Here is a 26,431-nt window from a genome sequence, read left to right on the forward strand (position 1 = left end):
ATACACTACAGTTCTCTTGGGGGCCACCATCTTTAAAACTGCAACTTCGGTTTGATTGATAGCGCTTCTACGTATCCTAATAACAAATCAGTGCAGAAGCAAACAAAGATTTACATTTTCTGAAATTTTCAAGACGATCGTTTACATCCTTTCCAGAATGTCTTTGGAACGTATTGTGACTGCACGACGAGTTTAATGTATCAAGAGTTCCTATTTGCTGTTAATTTTAAAGAACAATTGAAATTGTACATAAGAAACGGCGTAAGCGAACACCTGAAAAGCCTGCCAAAGTGGACATGAAAATGAGGCTGGTTTTATTATGTCGGTATGAGTTGCGTCCCTTGTTGGTTCATGTTATAAAATAAGTTGTCCGCAAGCCCCTACTCCCACTACACTACCACGTGAATCTTTGCTATCCCATCAATACTGGGAAACTCGCGTGATATTAGAATAAAGAACACAGAGGCTGCAAAGCGACTGAGTATTTAATTTTGTTGTCTGTTATGGGTAGGGTGAGGACAGATTTTTGTTGGGAAACAAAACTGCATGGCTCCCAAATAGCTTTAAAAAATTGTTTGATTTATAAAAACGAACTAGTTATCTATTATATCCATTATATTGAAAATATTATTTTCAGGTAATATAAACTTAAAATAACCTGGATCAAAGAAAAATCTCAGGTTATTCCCTACCCCACCCCACGAAATAATTGGTTAGCCCCTAAAGGTATCACGGTGGCAATTGTTTTTCCATAGACCTCAATTCTAATGTTTGGTGAGATAGATCTGCTTTATATCCTACTTGAGCATGCGCGACACACACTGTCATAGAGACCAAAACCTAGATTGTCAATTTCACAAAGATAGAATGAGATATTCCAGTGCATTTAAGAGAGATAACTCTGCTGGAACTTGGGTAAGGATTATCCAGTCATTACAGGTTAATTTTCAATGATTGTATCGCCTTTTTTTAATCACAAAAACACAAAATATTATCTAGTTTAACATAATCTCAGATGTTGCCAAGAGACTCAGCTTCTTTCCAAGCCTGACAGAAACTACTGCTTTTACATAATACACTAATCAGAGCTAGTGTTTGTTATTTTTTTTAATTTCTAAATGTGAATTGATCTGGCTGAAGAATTTTGAAGTTTCATTTTTTTAAAAATTTGTTTCATTTTTTATTTTATTATTTCATATTGATTTTAATTATTTATAACGGAGTACGACCTTCGAAATCATTTATAATTGTTCGGCAAAATTATTGTAATGACTATCTAAGGTCAAGCTTCTGCTTCAAATATGGCGTACTCTCGATCTTTGAAATTTGACATAACACAGATGCTGGTCAGATGTGAGATAGCTTTTACCGTATCGGCCGAATGCGCAAGTCGGAAAGAACTTTTACCACTCATGCCTTGCTCATCTTTTAATATTAGCCAACTACCCTAAAAATTTATTCCATATATAAGTACTATCCTGTCCACTACACTTACTAATGGAGATTAACTAGTCTTAAGGTTAAATAATTAAAAAAACACGCTACTTGCCAGTGGTTTGATTCTAACTGGAAAATAATTAGAACTCTAGACCAAAAATATGGTACAAAAAGGTCAACTTTTAACCACAGTTTTACGGATGTACAGTTATCATTCTGTGTATCCAACGTAAGATTTTTCATCCACCCCAAATGACCACATTAGAACTGCATCTGGACTAATGAGATCGCCTCATATAAGTTGTGACTCGTCAGTCGGCAGTCGATCTGTTCTTGAGCGTGCCACATCAAGCATTAATTCCAAATGAAACGACATTACGTAGTCGTTTACAGGACACGCTAATAAACGAGTACAAGGTTCAGTACTGTGCATATAATCTTATGGGTTGCCTCTGTGTACATAATGCTCTTGATTGCTCTAATCGATACTGCACATGTAATCTTATGAGTTGACTCAGGGTACATAATGTCCCTGATCGATCTAATCGATACTATGTATGTAATATACGAGTTGTATCTGGGTTCAGAAATTCCTGGTCGATCTAATCGGTAGTGTGCATGTAATCTTATGGGTTGTCACTGGGTATATAATGATTCTGATCGATCTAATCGATACTGCGCATGTAATTGTTGGGATTGCCACTGAGTACAGAATGTTAGTGATCGATCTGTATTTTCAGCAATTGCAGTCAGACTTGAGTTCATCCGAAACATTAATGGAGAAAACAGTATTTCCAAAGCGACTGTGTTAAAAGTGCTGAAGAGTCGTAAAGTTCAGATATTCGACCACACTGAAGTTGAACTGTGGACTAACTCATCCTGCGTTTGCCCTCAACTGTCATCTGGTAGGGAATATTTCATGATTGGATATGAAGATCAGGCGTCGAACAAGCTCCTCTTCACGGACTCTACGTTGGTTAGTCGATGGAACAAGAAATGGGAGAAAAAGTTTGTGGTAGGTTACTTGACCAGTTTCACAAGTGAGTTCCTCAAATTTTATTTTATATGAAAAGAAATTCATAAACGCCTGATTTAATATCCGTAGTTGCTCAGTCGAATTTAAAAAACTAAATATCAACGCCAAAAAATATTCCGACATTAAAAAGGAAAAATATGTAACTAGTTTCAAATCAACATTTAAAAAAAAATATGAATTCGTCATTTTATACAATGCACCAGATGCAATATCGTCTTTGATTCTTCTTATTCACTTTAGCGGTGGAATACAACCAAGAAGGGAAAGGAAAGCAACAAATGCAGAAGAAACAAAGATAAGAACCAAGAAGAAGCAAAATGCAAACGAAAAAAGACCATAAAAGATAAATCTGCTGAAAATTTAGTTAAGAAGAAAAACAGAGAGGACAAAATAAAAAGGTAACAATATCAAGACGGATATCTCGACTCATCAATTGATTTAGTTTATTTCTTTAAAATAAATATTTAGCAATGTTCCGTTTTTAATTATGATTTTCTTCCTTTCTTCTCTCCTTCTCTCCCCCCCCCCCAAATGTTCTTGCCCAAACATATTAATGTTCAAATTATGTTGTCAGCTCAAAATGTTCGGTAAATTTATATTGTTATATGGTACAGTTATTTAAATATTTTATTTTAATCCAAACGTTACACTAAGTCCATTTGATGAGCTAATGTAAGTCACTTGGGATCACAATTTTCCGTATATGAAACGCAATTAATGAATAAATTCATGCAGCAGTAATAATACATTTGAAATTTCATGGACTTCTAAATTTCAGGAATAGAGGCAAGTCAAAACCCACAGAGAATAACAGAACAGGGAGAGCACGGACCAGAGAAACCAGCGGAGATCCATGAGTATTTTATTTAATAGAGTTCCTTTCGATCCCTTTGCCTTAGACGTGAAAAGGGAGCATTTTTTTGGTGTCAAAAGTAGCAGATTTTACACCATTCGTTGTATCTGCACCATTACTTCTTTTTTCAGCAATTTGTTCCACATTTTGACAAATATAATAAGAATGAATAGTACTAAAATGAATTTAACTAGATCTGAAGAATACTTATTGTTTCTTTTTCAGTGTGAAAATAGATCGTGCAATGCCTGTTTAAGTGGAAAAATCCGTCCGACTTGGTTTTTTTAACCAAATGAACAAAAGATACTGTACTTCTTAAAGGTTGGCTAAACAAATATATGGTGTCTGCTTATTTATTTATTTATTTATTTATTTATTTATTTATTTATTTATCCACATCGTGTCTTTTTTAAATGAAAATGATACATTTTTTTAATTCATATTCACAAAAATAATCGTATCTTTTGTGGAAAGATTGAAAATTATTTACTTATGTACAGCCTGGCATAGAAGCGATTTAAAAAAAAAAATTATAGTTCATTAAGCAAGTGAGCATGATGGTTGATAGGTGCCATATCTTTATTGTCATAATTAAATATGATATGGGACCTAAGAATACTAACTTTGACGGATAATTTCCTAGCACGAATTTTAAATCTTTAAATTTTTGCGAATACCTGCACAAAATATTTACATTCCCCAAGCATGGACCTTCACTGCTGTTTCGGCGGCGGCGGCTGTCACGGGTCATTCGGTCCGTTTCATCGCTATGCACTGAAAAATCACTCTCAGAGCAGATATCGTTTAGGCAGACCGAAACGGGGACATAAAATTGCGTACTCGGAATGTCCTCAGCACTTCAGTCATATATTTGAAGAAAGAAATTAATCGACTTGAAGCGGAACGAGACAAAAATGTTCAGATTGTATAATTGTTGGAAGCCTTGTACCCGCTCTGTTGTTTGTAATTGTTTTCTACATCGCGTTCGATTTACTGCGAAGCTATTAACATAGTTACTGCGAAACAATTTTTGCGCTTTTTCCATTTTCGTAGAAACCTTAAAATAATGCAAATCAAAAACTGTTGTTTATATTTAAATACAACGTAATTTGCCGTTAATTATGCCGTTAATTATCCTGTTCTCTTAATGTTGTTACCGTTTATTTTCTTCTTCCAAAACAATACTACATTATGCGGAAGGGCTCTGACGGAGGATATGTCTAATTACAGAAATTGTGTTTGAAATCGTCGATGATTCACTGCGAATCTCTTTGCATAGTTACTTCCGGACAGTTTGAATGCTTTTTTTCATTCCCCGGAGTCACCTGCAAATATAGCAAACTAATTGCAAAACAGTATTTAGGTCACCTGATTGTAAAGCATTTGCTCTCATAATGTTTTTTTTTTTTTAACCAGCGGATTCTACGAGGGTATACAGCACGATGACATGATTATTTGCAAAAAAAAAAAAACAAATGAGCAAAATATGAACAAACCGAAGTTGGACTAAATGCAATTATAAACGTAGGTAAAAATACATTGTTAGGAGAGTAGAGTAGTATTTAGTATTGATAGGTATTAAAAATTTAGAAAAGATTGTGAAATGAATGATATATTTAGCCCATCTCATCGATTGACCTTGGGAAGCTGTATTTCACTTTCATCATGTCTCCTTTATATTTTCTCGCCAAAATAATTATGGCAGAGCTGGGTCTCCGAAGAGGCAAGTAGAATGGCATGTCTGTTTACCAAAGATTGTTACTTTACGCATAATGCACCAAAAACTAACGGAAATGTGCGAAGAGTCGTTGTACATCAAATGAAATGAAATATAAATACCAAAATCGCAATTCGTCCAAAATTTTGTGTAATTAATTTTTATATTTTGCAAAGATTACCTTTAGTTGGCACTACACAGACACTTTTGTGCTGAAGTAAAACACCGCAACAAACATACGACTTGCAACCGAAAATTATCTCAAAGGGACATTATGCCAATATTATTATTGAAAATAATTATTAAGGTCTAACCTAACTGTGTTTGGACAATGTTTATTCTTGGCTTTATGAGGTACTGGGGAATGTTACAACTGAGTAAACTGTTAAAGTGTTCGTCTTTCGTTGAAATTAACGGGTCCCTTTTAGAGTAAATAGTCCCCTTTAGAGTAACGAGTCCCTTTTAGAAGACTTCATTCGAGAAATATTGCAAAGCACAAACAATTGTTCTTCTTAAAGTAATCTTTGCAAATTTTGAGTTATCCATTTAATTAATCTTAAGAAAAAAATTCATCGTATGTCCCAAAGTAAAATGAATTTCTATGCTAAACAAAAAGTGACACTTAAAAATTAACGAGTTCCATAAATGGAGAAATAACGGCGAAATAATGTAGTCGTCCAGACGTTTGCAAAGGCTATTTATGGGTAATTTGTATTCGTTTATTCAAAGTATGGTTACGGACTTTGTTCACTTTCTGAAACAGAGCAGAAAACTGGACTTAAAATGTTCAAAAGATTCAAGGTATTGATTTTTCCATCCTGCATTGAACTTTTGAATGATTTTCCAGAGGGATCCCTCTATAGGATGCTGCAGAAGCACCATTTGTTTACTTGTTACGTTGCGAATTTTCACCAAAACTTTATCGCTCTCTACCGACTCTAAAAAATGAAAAAGTATCCACGATGGCATAAAATGAATAAATCTGTGTTGTGCTTTTTTTATAGTAAAGCAGCATGTAATAGTTAAATTTTCAAAAGAAGGGGAGAAAACGAAAAGCTACCAATAGGAAAGAAACTGTATATATACCAACTGGCAATATACTTTTAGTTTGCTGTGGTTTCAAATATGCTTTTCATTGCCTGTAATAATTAAAATGACTATGTACTATACGGAATATTGACCAGAAAATAGTTCATTTTTCAATTTTAATATATTACCAGACTGTCATATAAATAGCAATTGCACTGATTATTGCAGAGGAGCTAACCTGGATTGAGAGTTGATGGCTTCATGAACCAACATTTTCCTTGTAATTTCCTTTTCTTGGTATGAACCCTAGTGTATAGTCACTGTATTCCTCTAAATATATGCCTAACCTGAAATTATATTGAACCTCCTTCTCGACAGATTTCTACTTATCAGTCTACAGTTTACAATGACATTGCCAGCGTTACCGCATCTTGATTGTGAATCAATCTATATTAAGTCAGTTTAATAGCTGTCGAGCAGTTTATCTTTATTCGTCTTAAGAAGCACTTCATCATTTTATTTATTTTGTACATTTTTTCCCCAAAAATAAAATGTGGAGTTATCACCCATAATTTTTAGGTTTACGGCCTCGTGCTCATATATCGGCTCCATCATGTTTTCCACGTTAAATTATCGTTCCATCGTGTTCCAAATATAACGCTACATAAGTGTATGTTGTGTTGTGCTTTTTATTGAAAAAGAATTTTGTACCAAAAATTTATTTATGTATAATTTTAGTGTGGTATTTTTTTCCATAGTGTATGAAGAACTCAGACTGGTTCTTCTATCTGAGGGATTGTTCGTCCGACCAGGGACTTCACTGTCCGAAGCGGATTCCCTTCCTCTATATTTTATAGTGATTTTTGCCAAGGGTCTCCTAAGTCCTGTGTTTGTTATGTGTATTTACCGGCAATGCGTTAAATTTACAACTGTACAAGCGGCATTAAAGTCCTCAGATTCTGCAATACAGGACTACAGTTCCCTATCGAAACTCCCAGCAACATAAAAATTACTCCTCCTGATGGTTCATGTGTACCATGGACCTTTTGGTTCCCTATTTAAGATCTTGTGGTACACTTGCACCATCTAGCGTCAGACAACAGTGGTTGGTCAATTCCACTGAAGAATGGCCAAGTTTTAATTATAAAATACGTTCTGTTTGTGTATTAAAATTGAAAAAGATCGTTTGCGAGTCATTGTGGGCTTTGTATGAATAATTACATAGTCACACATTCACTGCCAAATTCGATCGTCTCTCAGGCAGATCGATTTATTGTGATTAGATTCATACGCTAATTTCATTAATTATTTATAAATTCAGATTCTTTTGCTTCTCAATCTTTCGTCCAATTTTATGAGTAGCGTTTACTATTAACGAAATAAATTATAATAGCATTGCTGTTAATTTGAAAGGAAAGACTTAATAGAATCTGCCATGGGCATAGCATCATGTCCTATGTGATTTATCGCTTATAATTTATTACATTTTTCTTGTATTTATATAGAATTTTTTGCATTTTTAATCCAAACATTGCTGTTTACTCATGTACATATACTGCACTTATTCCAGTGTAAAATCACTTTGTTAATATTTTACCCTATGTCTACAGCTTGTATAAATAACTATCAATGTTTTGATGTTTTTCTGGCAAGTCGGTTTAAATTATTTGTGTCGCTCGAGTTCACGTCTCGCTTCATACTAATTTCACACCTGTTGTAGCAGAAGCAGATGTAACTAACTTAGTGAAAAGTAAAGGGTAGGTTGATGATGGCGTGGCCATGAAAGTAATTCGCATATACTGTATTTGTTTATACGCAGAACAAACTGCTCCGGAGACTGTGCTGTTAACCGACATACACATTTTTATTGTTAAAGTCATTTTTCTGTGATATCTTATTCAAACAGTTTACAGTTGAAAACTTCCAGTGCTTGATCTGCTCTTTCAAGCATTTAATTCTATTTTACTTTACTGCTTGCTAATTCTTCATGAGCAAACGAATGAAGAACAAGAGTTTCTGCAAGATTCGTACAGAAATTAGATTTTAGTTGCAGTGGTATTCCAAGAATAACTTTTAGCGGCACCTGGTGAGCAGTTTCCTGTCAAGAGTTATTATGATAGTCACAATTAGGCATAACATTTAATAATGTTCGAAGGCTTCCGGTATTCTGTAATATTGCTGTTGAAGTTCGTCTGAAAAGGATTTATTAGATTAATATTTTACATTGTAAAGTTTAGGAAGCGTCGAATGTTTTCTGTACGTGTGTGTGTGTGTGTGTGTGTGTGTGTGATTTGGATTTTTAATGTAGCTTAGGCATGTCGCTACGATGTCTGCAGTGTGGCAGTTTATAGTGATGCCTTACACTGGAGCATCATATCGCAGACATGTAGTATCATGCCCCACCCGGTCCAAACACTGACCTCGTAATGCTGAGCGCAAAGCGAGGCAGCTGATAATATCATTTTTATAAGTCTTTGGTATGACTCGGTCGTGGTTCGAACCCTCGACCTCCTGTATCCGAATTGGACGCTCTAACTACATAAGCCACCGGAGCGGTCTTCCAAAATTTTCTCAAATTCGATGTTATTGCTGTGGGAGCATGATAAAGAGAAGACAACATTTGCAAGGAAATAAATCTGACGGTTTAGGAAGGTCTTCTTTGATAGAGATCGTTCATACTACGATTAGAGTCTGCCTTCTTAGCATGGGCGCCCGCACATGGGGCAAGTCCCCCCCCCCCCCCCCCGCTTCACGTCTGAACATGTTTTGGTCTACGCCAATAAAACTTAATAGCTGACCACTATATGTTTGCCCCACCACACAAAAAAAAAATTTCCTGCGGACGTCTCTGCTTCCAGGTGAAATCTTTTAGTTGCAGCAATAGAGGTACACGGGAAAATGTGCAAAGCATCATAATGTTACGTAATTTCAAGTTGGCCGTCTTCTTTTCTATGCCACAAACTGTACGGTTTATTTAAATTTGTAGGTTTGACTCCACATTCATAGTTCAATGTCGCGACTTTGTTAATGTCCCTGGTGGCCGTAATCTGATTAAAATCAGGTCTCCACTACCATCCTACATGAAGATTTGACAGCGATCGCTTAGGGATCAGGTTCTCGTGACCTATGTTGTTATTACCATGATTGCTAATTTTATCAACCAATTAGATGAAATCTTATATCTTCGCGTTTGGGAGACTAAGAAGTGTGGCTGAAGAGCAACAGTGTGGAACACACTGTTCGGAACGAACGATTCGAATCACTTTCTGAGTTTTGAAAGCTGCTTTTCCATTGGCTAATTAAAAGGTCACTAGAACATGCCTCCTTAGCGGTCGCTGTCAGGTCTTCACGTAGGATAATGTAGAACAGATTTTAAGCAGACTGGGTTGATCGAGTGGTATGAGGCGCTTTGCCTTGAAGAATCACCCACACATCTTACCTCTGACCGCCCGAGTTTCAGTCTCGGCTCGACCAACGTATGCATATGTGAGAAAGCTTGCCAGTGGCTTCCCTTGCGTCGAACTTTCTTCCTGCACCAAATGTAATGACCGCCATGTATAGTCTATCATGTGCTGAAAATGGTGTCAAAATCACAAGCATCGAACCAATTATACAGTTGTTGACTTTGTTATTCTTGTCTCTCTTCACATATCCAGTAATGGTCCTCGATGAAACTAACAATAGACCATATAACATGGTTACTAAGAAATCTTAATTTTCAATTTATAGCCCATTTTATATATATATTTTGTTCTTTTTTATATTCTTTTTAAAGTCGACCACCTGGTTCCACTTTCTAAATAGCATCCAACATTAGAATGTCAATTCATGACGGGCAGTTTTTCTTGATGTACAGACACCTGTCAGAATGAGAGGAAGTCTTTATTCCGAAAACAGATTTTACAATGTTGAGATAAATCTAAACTTCCATGACCATGACTTAATCTACTTCCTATTCTGTCTTGCTTTTCGTGGAATTTTTGGTTGTGATAATATAGCAAATTCCATAAAGCTGGTGTATGGTGACCAGCTTGAACTATAATAATAATAATAATAATAATAATAATAATCTTTATTTTACGGGGATAATATATATGGTCATAAAAAACCCATCTGCTACGTGGTCATTAACGTATTAATAGTAATTGTGTTTTGATCCCTCAAAGGTGAATGAGTGACGTCCTAACATTAGACGGTTGGTTAGTGAGAAAGCAGGTATGGTATAAAACTTGTCACATTTTGTTTTATAGATCATACCTGCTTGAGCCTGACGACTAGATGTATGTTCAAAAAACTTCCGATTTAAGTCATTGAAAGAGCCATTGTATATACATTCTAAAAGTGATGTATTGCAACGATAAGTAACTGTGATTGCACACTGCATGACTGTGATTGGATAAAAGTGGTTATCTTACTTGATGTAAATGTCATTTTTGTACATAGTAACTTTAATTGCAATAAATTATTCGCTTTGTTCTATTCCATAATTTTTGTATTCTTTGAGCGGACATCTGAGTGACCCTGAGAGACTCTCTCTCTCTCTCTCTCTCTCTCTCTCTCTCTCTCTCTCTCTCTTTGACGCTCACACTTGTGTTATGAGGACTACTGCTGCGGAGATGAAGCTACTCTTTTGATCTATTACTGAGCAGCAGGCCATTCCTTGGAGATGAAGCTACTCTTTTGATCTATTACCGAGCAGCGGGCCATTCCTTGGAGATGAAGCTACTCTTTTGATCTATTACGGAGCAGCGGGCCATTCCTTGGAGATGAAGCTACTCTTTTGATCTATTACTGAGCAGCAGGCCATTCCTTGGAGATGAAGCTACTCTTTTGATCTATTACTGAGCAGCGGGCCATTCCTTGGAGATGAAGCTACTCTTTTGATCTATTACTGAGCAGCAGGCCATTCCTTGGAGATGAAGCTACTCTTTTGATCTATTACTGAGCAGCAGGCCATTCCTTGGAGATGCTCAACTTGTGGGCTGCAAATCAATACTTATAATACAGTCCAGAGATAAATTTGTGAAGACACGTTGTTCACCGAATATTGAATATATATTTTGTTTTCATTTTGGAAATATTTTATTATAAGTTCTTGTCCTCATAATAAGTAGTCATTTATAAATATTTGTCACATTTTCTCGAATTTTTCAGCTTTTACGGACTCTGGTAATAGAGCTTTAACTCGAACGAATTTAGAATCGACATCGCCTTATATCTGGAAACAAATGTTGCCGCATCCTGCAGGCTTATCTACAGATATATACAATAAACTTCGATGCAAACATATATAAATAAATAATCTTAAAATGCAAATGACAAGACAGATCAAAGATATGTGGAAAAAAATTGATAACAATATCACCTGTTATATAGACTTGACCTTGACCTGAATGAGGTCAATAATTCCACATATGATACACTGCAATATGTTAGCGACATATGATGCTGACCTTGACCTTAAATTTAATGTGGGCAATAATATCACCGAAAAGGTCAAGATTCTATGATAAACTATTGAATCGCCCCTTTTCAGTAATTATAGGCGGTGACCAATATCGAAATGATCTTGACCGAAAGTCATTCACAAAACTCTGGTGCTTGCATTTAATTCTTACAACCAGTGGAAGTTACAAACAGTTCAAAACTTCGTGCGTTTTTCAATTTCAAGTAAAATTAACATGTATACGGGTCTTAAATAATATAAAGATCAAAGGTTAAAGACTTTTTATAGACTTTTAAAACGCTTAATGCTACAGTACCAGAATGAGTCACATGAAATGTTAATATTTAAAATATCTCCTTGAATTAAAACAAAAACAAAACAACAGCCCACAAACATAATTATTGCAGTTGCCATAATTTATTTAATAGATAATGTACAAGAGACATACCTTTTGTTTAATTATAATTATATTTATATTGACATTGTCATTGAATTGACATTTATATAATTATATACCCTTGCCTTCTGTTAACATTTTTTGCTTTTATAGTAATAACTTTTGCCGACTCTGTCAAGATAACATTACCAATTACCTTACCCAATTTATAGCAGCCGTCACCTTAAATGGCAAACAAATATCCCTACCTACAACAGACCTATCTAAAGATGCATACATAAAACTTTAGTACAAAAAATATTGATAGGTTACTGCATTTGTATGGAAAAATATGAACGAATTTTTCTGAAAAAATACTACACTCTGCAAGGTACACTCCCTTGCGGGCACAGCAAGACAACTAAATAATAATAATAATATGGACAGAAATGATGATTACAAAATCACACGTGATGTTACTTTGACCTCAGCCTTGACGTGCAATGATTCCACTATGCGGATCAGTACAATATGGTAGAGTTTTATGACCTTGAGATCAATGTAGGTCAGTATTCTCAAAATGTTCTCGGAAACGTTTCGGAACAACAATTGAGAACCTCAAATTTGCTATAACAAAAACAGGCTCATCCATTGCATCAGAAAAGACAGACTGCTGATATTGAAAAATGAGTTGTGTACTTTAATTTGTTGAACAAAACATGGTAATTATTGTTAAAAAAATTTTGCTATAAGTAGCGCTTTTATGCAAAGTACTTTATAGTATTTAGCTAACAATACAACATTAGGAAAGATCATTAAGTGGTCCGCCGAGACCCTCAGCAATCATTAAATGGTCCGCCGAGACCTCAGCAATGTTTAAGTGATCCTCGAAAAACAACTTTGAGAACCATTGATGTAGGTAATGACATCACCAAAAAGGTCATGATTTCTTGAAAAACTGTGTTATGGAATCACACCTTTTCCATAATTCTATGTGACGAATATGTTATAAAATATTGTTTATACACCTTATTTATTAATACAATACCGGTCACATGCACTGAAAGAAAACATGATGCGGATCTAATAAAAAAAGAAGAAACATTGGATGAAAAACTCTGCAAGCATATTCTCTGATAAGTAGAATGTTGCATCTGCAAGACCAATCAGTTGCATACCATATCGCACAACCATTATTGTACCATTCCAGAGACATAAATTTAGGCAATCAAATTACAACACACATCTATATGCAAATAAAGGTTCTCAAAGACAAGGCATCTAACGTTTATTAAGAGTCACATGCTCCAAATTTGTTGCATTTTTACACCTGTCGCATTCATGCCCTTTAAAAAGAAACTTTTCCGAAAGAGTGACCCATCCATAAGCTTGAATATTTCATGACATTGACCTGAATAATTGCAATATCACAAAATACAATTATCACCTGGCATGTGACCTAGACCTCTACCTTTATGTGAATGAGTGCAATAATTCAACTATATGGAAGATGAAAATATAAACATGATATATGACCCTGACCTTAACCTTGCCGTCGATGTATGGATTAACATTCTCCAAAATATATAAATTACACGAGAAACTGTTGAACCACGGATTTCCAGTTAATCCTACCTATTATTTTGAACCCTGTCTCACTCCTCGTACAAAAAACACTTTTCTGTTAGTGTTAGTAGGACCTGCATATATATATATATATATATATATATATATATATATATATATATATATATATATATATATATATATCCTACAACCATGAATATCCATTGTTTTCCTATCTTCCCTAAATATTGTGCCCTGCCTCTATCAAAATCCGGATTTGCTTACTGTAAATATAAATGCTTTAGGGGCAATGCAGACCCCTACCTACCCACAACCACACCCCTACATAACAGAAAACTTTGCCAATAAGTAACCTTACCATCACCACCCTTTATGCACCCGTTCCTTTCGTACTTTTTCAATGACCTTTTCACGAGGCACTTCGTCCTAACTCTCCAATTTTTATATCCTTGAAATTTCCTTAAAATGAAAACCCTGTGCAGTCCCACTTTTTCTAGGATTATTGAATACTGAGTGACCCCTTTGGATGTTTATGGCTGTGTCTTGGCTATCTGTCCCAATTTGTCAAACTGACGCCATGCATTTAAATTCAACCTAATGTCTCAGTTGGAATACATGTACCAACGAAACAATGTGCATGAGGATGCATGGCAACAGGCCTGATACTTGCAGCTGACACAATAACCAATATACACTGCATAATTCATTTGTGGCTATCATAGGGAGAGGGGTTTAGTCCAAATGGGGAGCACATGACATTTCAAACAGAAAATTAGTACATAATAGAAGGAATGTGTCAGGGTAAATGACTACAAAACAGAGGAACAAAATCATCTTTGAATCGAATTTCCAAACTGGTAAATTTTCGTATACTCTGAAGCCTATTGCCGTATTTAAACGATGCGCTATATAAAACCAATCTGCATTGCATTGTGCATTGTACATGGACATTTATATGCACGGCAACTGACCCCCACCAACTTTTATACCGGTTGCAATTTTGCCTTTATAATATATCTGAAACTACGCCAAAATGTTAATGTTTTAAACATGTACTTGCATAATAAACTGTAATTATATCATACGGCATGTTTTATTTAATAGCCAAAGTACAAGGACATCTCTCTGGTTTAAGTTGAAATTTGAACTGGTGCACCCTAACATTCTATTATCTACTTTTTTACTGATACTTAAAACTGCTACTGACTGTTAAAATTGTCCAAACTAGCCCTAACCAATTTAGAATATCAATTACCTTAAATACGGCAAACAAATATACCCAGACAAAGCAGACATTTATATATATACACATATATAAGTATACACAATATACAAACGGGCATGAATGCAAATGTGAACACAAAGTAATGTCACATCAGTTGTGCCAGTAAAAATATCTTGAAAAAATGTTGTAGTCGGTGACCTAGATCTGTGACCTTTTAATCCCAAATCAATAGTCCTCTTTCATAACCCATTTACGATCCATGTACAATTTTTGGTTGAAAGTAGTTGCAAATGGGGCAAATGGGGATTTTAAACCGTCATACATGATCGTATACTAAGTCACATAGCAGCAAATTTATTTTTGACTCCTTGCATCTTGGAGAGTGGGTCTAGACAGACCTTGATATTCATAGTATTTTAGCAGTATGTAGGTGACTGTGAACAACACACCAATCATAGACGATGTGTGTTTATGGAAATCAGTCTCTTAAGAGTGCAGGGACCAGTTTTTATGTACAAATTTAATACCGCAATCAGCGACCTAGTATAAAAAAATCATTAAAAAAAATCAAATACACAAGTGAGGTCAAAAAGGTCCATATTTTTAGATACCTATAGTAAAACAAAGCATAAGAATATTATTCACTTGACCAGAGAAGTCAATGGCAGTTGATAGCAGAAGAAGTTTATGCACCCCAACCCCTATTTTATACATGAATTTTTCACATCCAAAGGCCATTTTTGACAGCATGTGGTGCTCACAGTGCAAATGCGAGCTCTTTCCCTGGGTGAAAATTTTGAAAAACATTCTCTACTAAATAGTTTGATGCTATTCAGAATAGTTGTCATCCAAGCCATTTTTGAGATATTCTACTTGCCTTGAACCCACGTGTCTACTGCTATGGGAGGCTAGCTCTTCTTCTTAGCCAACTATTGGTATTTCACTATCAACATACTGCAGAGCAACTATGGAAAGTGTACATGCCTGACATCAATTTCAAGAACAACACAAGCCCGAAACACCTTGTTCACAAATATATCCATATCTATAAAAAGTAAACAATAATAGCTGAAAAAGTCACACCATAGCCTTAAGTTAAGAAATTTGCCAGGGGCCAATTTAAGAAACTGGACCCTGCCACCTAACCATAGATGCTGTCAGGGTGTGCGACTGAGTGAATCGTGCAAACCTTTTACGAATTCGCACACTTGGAGAACACTGATAAGCAAGCACTCCCGCAAATTCGTTGAAAGTCCCGCATATGAAAATTTGCTCAGCGAAGTATGCAATTTTAATTTAAACATTCTTGTCGCGACATCTGTTTTTTCTAGTAGACAACTGTTTACACACTGGGTTCATCAAGCATGACGTGAATGGTTGTCAAACAAAATTTGATTGGCACATTGTGCCCAGAAATAAACAATTTGGCGTAGTTTTAACCTTCCACGAGGGGTGCTTGTTCAAAATACGAACTACACAGAAAACCCAAAATATCGGATTCCGGGCGTGGTTCATTACGTTTTCGTTCGGCAAATACTGGATGGTGATAGTGATGATGTCAACAATTTTCACAGTTTTAAAGTATGTGCAGTGAAGAAGACAATGTCTAATTTTTTCATGGAACAGGACTCCTAAAGTTGAATCGCGTTAATGGTAAGTAGAAACTTACTTTTGCATCCACCCCTGTTCTGTAATTCAAGAAGGGACGCATCGCAGAGTCGCAAACATGGTACATGTAGCTCTTTTCACCGGTTTTCACATGTCCACGCACTTGTCCCAAGAGACAAAATTCGAGAAAATCGCAGGAGTAAAACAAGCCATACAGTATGGACGCGTGCCTTTAAAGACGGAAATAGCAGAAGGAAATCGAGGGTCATGGGTGGAACGACGTATTTGAAAGTTACGTACCTTCTCTCATATATTATAATAGAGAAGGCCCTATGTCAGAACGGGTCATGGGGGTAATCTAAGATATTTTTGTCACTCTGTATGATTTTTTCCCCTTCAGATTGTTGTTTTATTTTCTTCTCAACATTAAGCTCGCGTCGAGCACCTGTGGAATAAACTATACCTTAGCTATTGCATAGATATCACCGAGTCACAAGAGAGTCTAGTTGCACGAAACTAAGATATTGGTGGCGCTCTACTGTTTCATATTTTGTATGAGGTTAGATTTTTAAAGCAAAATTTGTTTCCCTGTTTTTCCTCGTTGATTATATTGTCTATTTAAAAAAGACCTTGTATATCTTAGGTATTACTAAAATAACTTTTAATTCTCTTTAGTTTTGTGTATAATTGATTAATGTAGTATGCGTTATAGAGTATACAGCTTGGCTTTACATGAGATGCGCATCTAACAAAATCTGCTAGCTCCTAATGGTTATTTTCACTTCCATGACTTCGAAGGCAAATCGCAAAAAAAGAGCCGATAACATTGTTATATTTTACATATTTGGTGATTCATTCATTGCACTTTAGGAAGCTGGCGTTGTCTAGTCTGGCAAAATTCATTTTCCGAATTTTAATAACTGCTAAAGATAGTGTTCTTTAGACTAATTCTGATGTTTTTTTTTAAGCGAAAGGGAGCAGTCATTTTAATATGATGTGTGCTTAGATCATGTACACGTTCCACAAGTATAATATCCAAAGAAATTTCAACCACAGTACATGAAGGTAATATAGATTCATGGCAACATTCTGTCCATTGTGCATGTTGCAAATGCAAACTGTTTTACTCTACACTCGTCACTCTCGTAGAAGTTTATAATTTTTGTAAAGCTCCACCTATGGAAACTAAGGTGGCGCTCTACAGTTTCACATTTTGCATAGAAATCGAAAGAAAAAGAATTTCCCGGGGTTTCTTCACTGGTTGTACTGGCTATTTAAAAAACAAAAACAACTTGTATATCTTAGGTATGTTCCAAAACATTTAGTTACCTTTATTTTTGTGCATTTTTGATGGGTGTAATATGGGTTATAGAATTTACAGCTTGGCCCTACTCCACGTGTGCACCTTTGAAAAAAAACAACAGCTTGCTCCGCTTAGTCATTTTCACTTCCTGGACTTCAAGGGTAAATTGTCAACAACAAAAAAGGGCCGATAACTTTTTTTATATTTTGTATATATGGTAATTCATTCATTGCACTTTCAGAAGCTGGTCTTGTCTAGATGGGCAAAATTAATTTTACCAACTTTAATTGGTGCTTAACATAGGGAGATTTGTTTTGCACAAGGGGCAGTCATTTTAGTTAGCAGTGTGCTTAGGTCATGTACATTTTCCTTAAGTACAATATCCAAAGAAACGTCAGCCACATTACTTCAAAGTAGCATTGAGGTATGCCAACATTGTCCCTACTGTGCATGTTTTAAATACAAACAACTTCACCTTACATACGTCACTCTCTCAAAAGTACATAATAACTGGTGAGTGCACCATAACCTGATCCAGGGGTGATAACTCGTGATGTACTACTGTGGCTAGCGTGTCTCTCAAACTGAAGGTGCGAAATATTATTCGCCGTCATGGTAACAAATCCTTTTATTTTTTTTTTTAAAGTAAAAGCTACATCAAATACGGATCATGTAAATGTGAAAGAAGTCAAGATATAAATTTATATGGGCCACTGAGAGTTCCCTACAAAACATGGTTCTCCAAGCTGGTGTAGATACCGAACTACGGCTGAATCGCAAAGTTACTTCAGTTTGAGGCTGAATGGCTCTATATTTTTTATGATTTACAAAATCGAGATGAATGACACCTATAAAATTTATATTCCAAGGCACATATGAACAGAGCTGGCTACATTTTCTGTTGTATCAGACTCTGTATCTACACATGCAAATGTACGGCAAGTTTTAAAGTTTGTGCTTTGAGATGATAATTTGCGCTAGGAAATATATGTTCTCGGACAGAATGTACTGATCCTACATGCTGAAGAAATGCTGTGTGTAAGAGAGTAATCTGAAAAGTTTTAAGTATTTTCATGTATATCAGTTTAGACTGCAACAATGTTTAATCTTTATGTTCTTTGTCTACGTGTCATTATGTTCGTTTATATATATATATATATATATATATATATATATATATATATATATATATATATATATATATATATATATATATATATATATATACACACATACATGTATGTATGTATATTGGGTGGGTTGGTGGGGTTCTTTTTTTTGGGTGGGAGGATATAAGTAAAAAGTGTATTGTGCTATAGGGTCCCTTAAATATGTAATTATACGACTAACACAAAATTGCCGTCGAAGTTGATATCAATCATTTCAACGGTATTGAATTATGTGAATACGTATACTGGGGGGTATCCCCGGTTCATTTGACACATTTAACAATAGCGTACAGGGAAACAATAGATTTAGACATTTGTTTATCTCACTTAGACGATCATCATTTTAATGAAAAGTTGAGGTACATGTGATTGTGTTCTCCGTACCATTCAGAGCATGATATATAGATATTATTTATTCAACTTAAAAAGACGGAACCATTTTGTAATAAGGGGGGTGGATTTAAATACTTTCGAAGCTTTTTCCATTTATTAGCATAATTATCCAACTACGAACAACATTTTTTATAATGTATATTGTTTATTGGTAACGTTCCAATACATTATGAGTAATATCTTTTAATCGGAACATGCTTTATTAGCAACTAACAAAAGCTAAAACTCCCAAATCTTACTTTAAAATAGACAGTAACGTTAGAACTAATCGGGCCGTTAAAAAAATCAATCAAAATGTTTATTTAACAAATATTTTCATTCAAGAACGGCCAAAAGACCTTTTGCAACTGGTACCCTCCAAAAATACAGATTTGCAAGAACTATTTATATTAATAGGTGGTAGATACCAACATTTGCTTCGCAAGCAGTTACATTTTCAAGAGTAAACAGTGTTGAACATGTCTTTCCTGACTTCTGAATCTCCTGTCACTAGTGATACCTTCTGGAAAAGACTTCGACCCACGAGCAAAACGAAGTAAGTCTCCTTTATTCTATTAATTTTATTCTCTGTATTTTCCCTCTCATATCATTTGCATTTCGCATTGACCGTGATACTATGTTCATGACTATACTCATCAAACAACTTGAATGACAAGGTAAACCTTTTCACAACGTAAAATGAAAACTTGCCTGCACAAGTTATTTGTGTATTTGTTTTTGTGGTAAGAAAGATAAGCAATTAAAGAGGTGCGTGATTCCGACATTTTTTAAATATAATTTACAAGTGTTTGGCGATGGCTGAATGCTTTTTTCCTCCATCTTAAAAATCAGTATAGAGCAATACGCGTGGATGTCACTGTAAATGAATAAATCTTGAGGCCTGGACAACGTAATCTCAACACCAACTTTTTGTCCTTGCGGTCCTGGGTTGTATCCCAGGCTAAAGTACGTGTCAAGCTCGGTTTCCAACTGTTGGTTTCGTCAGGGTTATCCTGTTCTCTACGCTATAGTGACACTTTATGTCACAACCTGTACCGCCACAAACAGTGACAATAGGTTGCCAAGACTTGCGGTATAAAATTTGTAACAACAACAACTACTATAATAATAATAATAATAATAATAATAATACATTGTTAAGAATCTATGGTCGCATCCTACGTGACAGAAAAGAGAGAAAACCAATAATTCTTGTAAAATTTAACAAATAATTAATTTATCTAGAATACAAAGTGAGCATTTAAAAAGAACTTACAGCATTGTGAATTAAATCCCAAACAGTCCTACTACCACAAGTCCAAACTTACAGTATAGAATTCCGAATGAATTCCACTGGTGTTCCGAATGAATTCCAATCTTGAGAGTGCTGATGCACAGATAGCCTGGAATGGTGTTGATGCGCTAAATGTATTGATGTATCACAGTGATATAATCCTAAATGTCTCTAAATGAATTCATAATAATCCCAAGATAGTCATTAGATCCGAAACTATTATTCAGCACTTTTTAATTCCAATGAATAATTAACTAAATAGATCACGTCAAATTAGAACTGAATACAACCAAAAAACTCATTCCACTTTTGGATGTTGAGATAGGAATCAAGAATTTCTGTTTTCTTCTCCCTAATATATTATTTCAATCTTGATTGCTAGTTCATGTGAAGCTGTCAGCATCAGAAAATCCAAATCATGACTCGACGTTTTTATGTTCTGGATTTTCTGATGCTGACAATAAAACGCGATCTAGCAATGAAAATTGTATTAATTTGATAATTAGGTATTGTTTTTGTTATAGGCTTATACATTTCAGATAATTTACTAAAATTCATATACTTGACTGAAGAAAAAAGATCTTTATATTACAACCCTTTAATGCAAAATTCATCTATGATCATGCCCAATTACATTTTCATCAACTGATATGAGCATGAATATGACAGTTTTAAGAATAAAGCGCTTGAAAACATTCATTTTCACTGCAATCGCACGGTAACAAGAATTCTTCGACACATGGGGGCATCAGACCCATTAGTCCTAATCACCGCTGACCCTTCCCACACCATTTTAGATATTTTGACATTTTGTTGGGGTGTGGGGTCAGAGCCAATTACGCATAGGATATCCGCTTACTAGCGGGTCCGTCAAACTTAAACAATCTGATGTCGAGCCATACCTACACGAAATCGATAGGAAGATGATTTATTTTCTCAGAAATTGCGAATATAGCATTCGTTCTGTCTTTAATCCAATGATAGACGACTTAAAACTACAGTGTTGATGAAACTTGAACTAGTACTCGCCATTTGCATTGCTAGTCACATGACTACCCAAATCTCGCAACCTACATGTCCATGATATTATAGATCATATAGGTACGTGATATCAACAACGAACCCGTTTCAAATGTTGTAGAAAATATTCGAAACTACTAAATGAAAGCCACATTATATTTGTAAAAGAACGAAAGAACACTTAAGTCTCAACATATTTATACCGTGAACAACGACCGGAAACCTGTCGCTGTCGCAACAATCTGGGCAATGCCAGAGTCATCAAGCATGGAGCATGTCGTGCTACCTCGTTGACATCTGCTCTCTGCCTGACGGATCTGGCTTTAAAAGAAGACTTTTCTTACAAATTATTATTCAAACAGCAACTGTCTTTCTAAATCAAAAGAACACTTGACACGGACAACATCGTTTTTCAACACTGGATCCCTGGTGAAAATTCCTGTTATCAAGTTCGGCGCATTAATATTCAAGCGCACCATTTTAAGGAATTCATATAAATTGGTGTTTACTTGATTGATTATTTAAACTCTGTCCAGTGGAAATATTCCTTTGCCTGAAATAATTAGCCAGTTACTAGTAGCAAACGTCACGTAGTGTAGTGTTAGTGAGTTTCCACGATGCCATGGTTTACTTTTGGTGAATTCAGGTCGGACCCGCATGAATGTCCCTGTCGTTCCATAGTTCCTAGAGGTGTACATTGGTTGTGCGACTGTATATGCAGTATTTACAGTAGGAGACTGGTAACTTACACAATGGAGTAAAAAAGAAGTGACTCGGAAGATACCGTTTATGTCACCATGGCGGCAAATGTGATGCAATTTTACAGGCGAAATATAGCTCGAAACCACGAATTGACTGACCTAAGGTGGCATAGTAAAAATAGTTCCCTGTGTTTGGGGAAGTTGTATAGTTTTACGGGTTGAAATGCTGACATTACGGAGAGTTGATGAAGAGAAACCATGCAGATGTGCGGTTGATAGACAATTGGAAAATTGTGAGATCTGTGGTCTTGCATTGATTAGAGTAACATTTATGTATAGAATGGACACGTTGTGCTTTCTAATTTACAACAGAAGTTGTATGGAAGTCTTTGGAAATTTGGAGTAAACTTATGACTTCTAGCGGAATCGCGAAGGGGTTTGACACAGCTCGGTCAAGCAAATACCCCCTGGTTTGTAACAGTATATGTAGTGACACGACCGAGAAAAGCAAGTGAAATGTAAACAAAGGAACAACTCACTTGATAATATGTATTCCACAAAAGTTATGGACTTTACTTTGCTATTAACTGTACCGACGACAAATGTACTTTCTCTGTGGAATCTTGGATAGCGAATGGGTTAAAGATGCGAGTAACATGATTGCCATTCATAGGACTGAATTCGTAATATTGCTACATGCGGTTTATGTAAGACCCCATATGTATAAAACGCTCGTTACAGTTTTTTTTTCTTTATTTCACGCGATAATTACAGTACAGTCAATAAGGTCTATCTCTATGCCGTTATCTACTACTCGAAATATGCAACATCAACTTGTCTAATTTAGCTGTTTCAAATACCTACTCCGCAATACAGTTCGTACCTGCATGTCACACTGATATTCGTTAAGTACATAAAGTAGCATTTTCCACTTATCAGGTTGTTTGCATTATAATTTGCAATACCAGACCCACCCACCCACCCTATAAAGCCTGTCTGCATTATCAATAACCCTTAAGTTAGGAGAAATAGTGATACGGTAGTAAACATTATCTACTGATGTTGTGACTATTTAATCAGTTGGGAAGGATGTGTGACGGTTTTCAAAACAACAATTTATTGCATATCTGTCTGGTTTAAATTTGTACATATCTACATTAATTTCAATATACTTTGATTTTTGTCATAAAATTCCAGAGTGACTGTTTATTAGAGGAGAGCTAAATGCTGGGTTGACCTACGGGTGTGTCTGCTATACAGGGTCCGAATAACAGACACACTATCTTCAATAATTTACACGGATTCAAACGTATTATTCGTTTATTAGGTCTTCGATAAGTATTTTTCTAACGCATGTTTTGAGCAACTACACTGAGCAAATGAAAATGCAACATCATAGCCGATAGTACTCAAACCCTCTGGGGACTTGCATATCAGATAGTTCTCAAGCCCTCTGAGGACTTGCACATCAGATAGTGCTCAAGCCCTCAGAGGACTTTCATATCAGATAGTACTCAAGCCTTCTGAGGACTTGCACATCAGATAGTGCTCAAGCCCTCAGGAGACTTTCATATCAGATAGTACTCAAGCCCTCTGAGAACTTGCATATCAGATAGTACTCAAGCCCTCTGAGGACTTTCACATAAGGGATTGTGTCTTTTACCCAGGCACTGCTGGCATCAGACGCTGTTTTGATTTTAAGAAGCGCATTCGCAATGTTTGCGAGTTTTCGTTCTATTTAGTATTTTCTCCTTGAATTAACTGGTTGTTACCTTCAACGTTCAAATGCTCCAGCATGCCGTTGATTTCAGGGTCACGTAAAATTTTATTTTTATCATGCGACCTTTTAAAGATCGACAAAAAAAATTATAATTTTAATTTGCTGTAATACAAACTATTGTTCTGAACAAGATATGTTGCAAATAGTATCATGTGCAAAGATGAAGTTCACGGAAGAATGACTGAGACTGTAAGTAATTCTGAGTGTGCGCTTTGTAAGCTCTGACTCTTATACCATCTCGACCATGCATACATCACCAAAAGATGATGTTACAAAGTCGGTGGTATAGGCATCCGTGCGTAGCAGGCACACCCAAATGTCGACCTAATACTTAATTCTCATCTGCACATAGTCATTCCTAATACAGAAATCAAGGTATATAGAAATAATTATAGAGGATTACATGTTTTATTTTCTTTTATTTATTTATTTGTGTCTGTTTAATACACACATCTAAGACCAGGTTTGATACAGCGCATGGATTGGTCGAGGCTGTTAGGTCGAGACTTATTGGTTCGCTAAATCAAGTTAGATCTTTTCCGAACTCCGAACAGTGCACACTATTCGGTTTGTTATTTATTACATAGACCACAATCATCACCCCTATTTACATTATCCAAGTATTTTCCAGTATACAATGCAATATGAATTCCAAACAAATCGAGATTTATAACCTTGATTTGTGTATCGAACAATATCGACGCGCGCACGTCAATGAAAACGCTTGATTAGGTTGAGAACACTAGTTTAACCATGTAATATTAAAATGGTATTTAATGATATAAAAATGTACATGTATTGTTCCCAGTCAAGTTAAAAGAATACCATACTGGACCATATAGGAGATTAACTTGGAGAAGAGTTACAACAACGTAGAATATATTAAAAACCGTTTTAAATCAATGAAAACTCAGTTAAAAGAATTATTCTGGCCAGTCGATGTAATCTCAGTATTTGTTGCAGCGATCAAATTTAGGTACCCAGAGGTGTAGTGCAGTGGGAACGGTGTTCCCTTTCTTTCCTGCGCGTTCCCTTACTTTTTGCGCTTGCTATTGACCCCATCCCCCCTCATTTGTATAATATGCGCTCCCTCACTTGTATATTTCGTTCTCAAACTTATTTATTTAGCACTACACCACTGGATCTCTCTCTCTCTCTCTCTCTCTCTCTCTCTCTCTGTTTCACACGCCAGCCGTCACCGATGTGATTAAATTGAGCTTTCTATTTGTTACGTAAAAAGACTTTGTCATAATGTGATCAAATTGAGCTTTCTATTTGTTACGTAAAAAGACTGTGTCACCAATGTGATCAAATCTGAGCTTCCTTGTTGTTTCGTACACGACTGCGTCACCCATGTGATCAAACTGATGTACCTCATTGTTCAGTACACACACTTCGTCACCCATGTGATCAAACTGATGTAGCTCATTGTTCAGTACACACACTTCGTCACCCATGTGATCAAACTGATGGACCTCATTGTTTAGTACACACACTTCGTCACCCATGTGATCAAACTGATGGACCTCATTGTTCAGTACACACACTTCGTCACCCATGTGATCAAACTGATGGACCTCATTGTTTAGTACACACACTTCGTCACCCATGTGATCAAACTGATGGACCTCATTGTTTAGTACACGACTGCGTCACCCATGTGATCAAACTGATGTACCTCATTGTTCAGTACACACACTTCGTCACCCATGTGATCAAACTGATGGACCTCATTGTTTAGTACACACACTTCGTCACCCATGTGATCAAACTGATGGACCTCATTGTTTAGTACACGACTGCGTCACCCATGTGATCAAACTGAGGTACCTCATTGTTTCGTACACACTGCGTCACCAATGTCATCCCAGATGTGATGTGATTTGGATTTTTAACGTAGCTTTAACAATTTTTCAGTCATATCGCTACGATGTCTGCAGTGTGGCAGTTTATAGTGATGTCTAGCACCGGGGCATCATGCCGCAGACATGTAGCATGATGTCCCACCCAGTCACATTATCCTGACACCGGGCCGACCAGTCTGAACACTAACCTCTTAATGCTGAGCGCCAAGCGAGGGAGCTGTTAGTACCATTTTTGTAAGTCTGTCCTCCCAGAACAAATAAGAAACACGTTCTCTAATGGCTATGGCACGAATTCCAACAAAGTAAAGAAATGTTGGATTTCACTGTCCATCTATATTGGCTGTTCCATTCGCTATATATTTATCTAAATGCTTTGTCAAATAATGGCTTATTCCTCCACATTTTATTCTTTTTTCGTATTCGTGTACTAGGCCCCAAACCCCACCCCCAAAAAGTTATCATCATAAAATACACAATATTTAAAATCTTTGTTGAGTCATATATTAAGACGAACGACTTTTTGTTTTAAAATAATAATACATGATCCCCAAAATACATCGTTTTCAGGTTAAACGCGGTACAAACCGATATAAATCTTAATTTGACACTATGT

General features: G+C 35.9%; 2 protein-coding genes across 2 annotated transcripts in view; both read left to right on the forward strand.

The window, feature by feature from the left end:
• LOC149785299 (secreted frizzled-related protein 3-like) overlaps positions 1-10,551 on the forward strand; it is a 37,369-nt gene extending 26,818 nt beyond the window's left edge. The window contains exons 4-6 of the mRNA XM_089979179.1: positions 2,178-2,452; positions 2,714-2,871; positions 3,252-10,551. Of these exons, the coding sequence (XP_089835305.1) occupies positions 2,178-2,452; positions 2,714-2,871; positions 3,252-3,330 (512 nt within the window). The 3' untranslated portion in view covers positions 3,331-10,551. The remainder of the gene's footprint in view (positions 1-2,177; positions 2,453-2,713; positions 2,872-3,251) is intronic.
• An 8,935-nt stretch (positions 10,552-19,486) lies between these two features.
• LOC149785300 (uncharacterized) overlaps positions 19,487-26,431 on the forward strand; it is a 40,026-nt gene continuing 33,081 nt past the window's right edge. The window contains exon 1 of the mRNA XM_089979182.1: positions 19,487-19,714. Coding sequence (XP_089835308.1) covers positions 19,638-19,714 — 77 coding nt within the window. The 5' untranslated portion in view covers positions 19,487-19,637. The remainder of the gene's footprint in view (positions 19,715-26,431) is intronic.

The sequence above is a fragment of the Sinohyriopsis cumingii genome, chromosome 13 (assembly GCF_028554795.1).
Source record: "Sinohyriopsis cumingii isolate HCF-2022 chromosome 13, ASM2855479v2, whole genome shotgun sequence".
NCBI classification, from domain to species: domain Eukaryota; kingdom Metazoa; phylum Mollusca; class Bivalvia; order Unionida; family Unionidae; genus Sinohyriopsis; species Sinohyriopsis cumingii.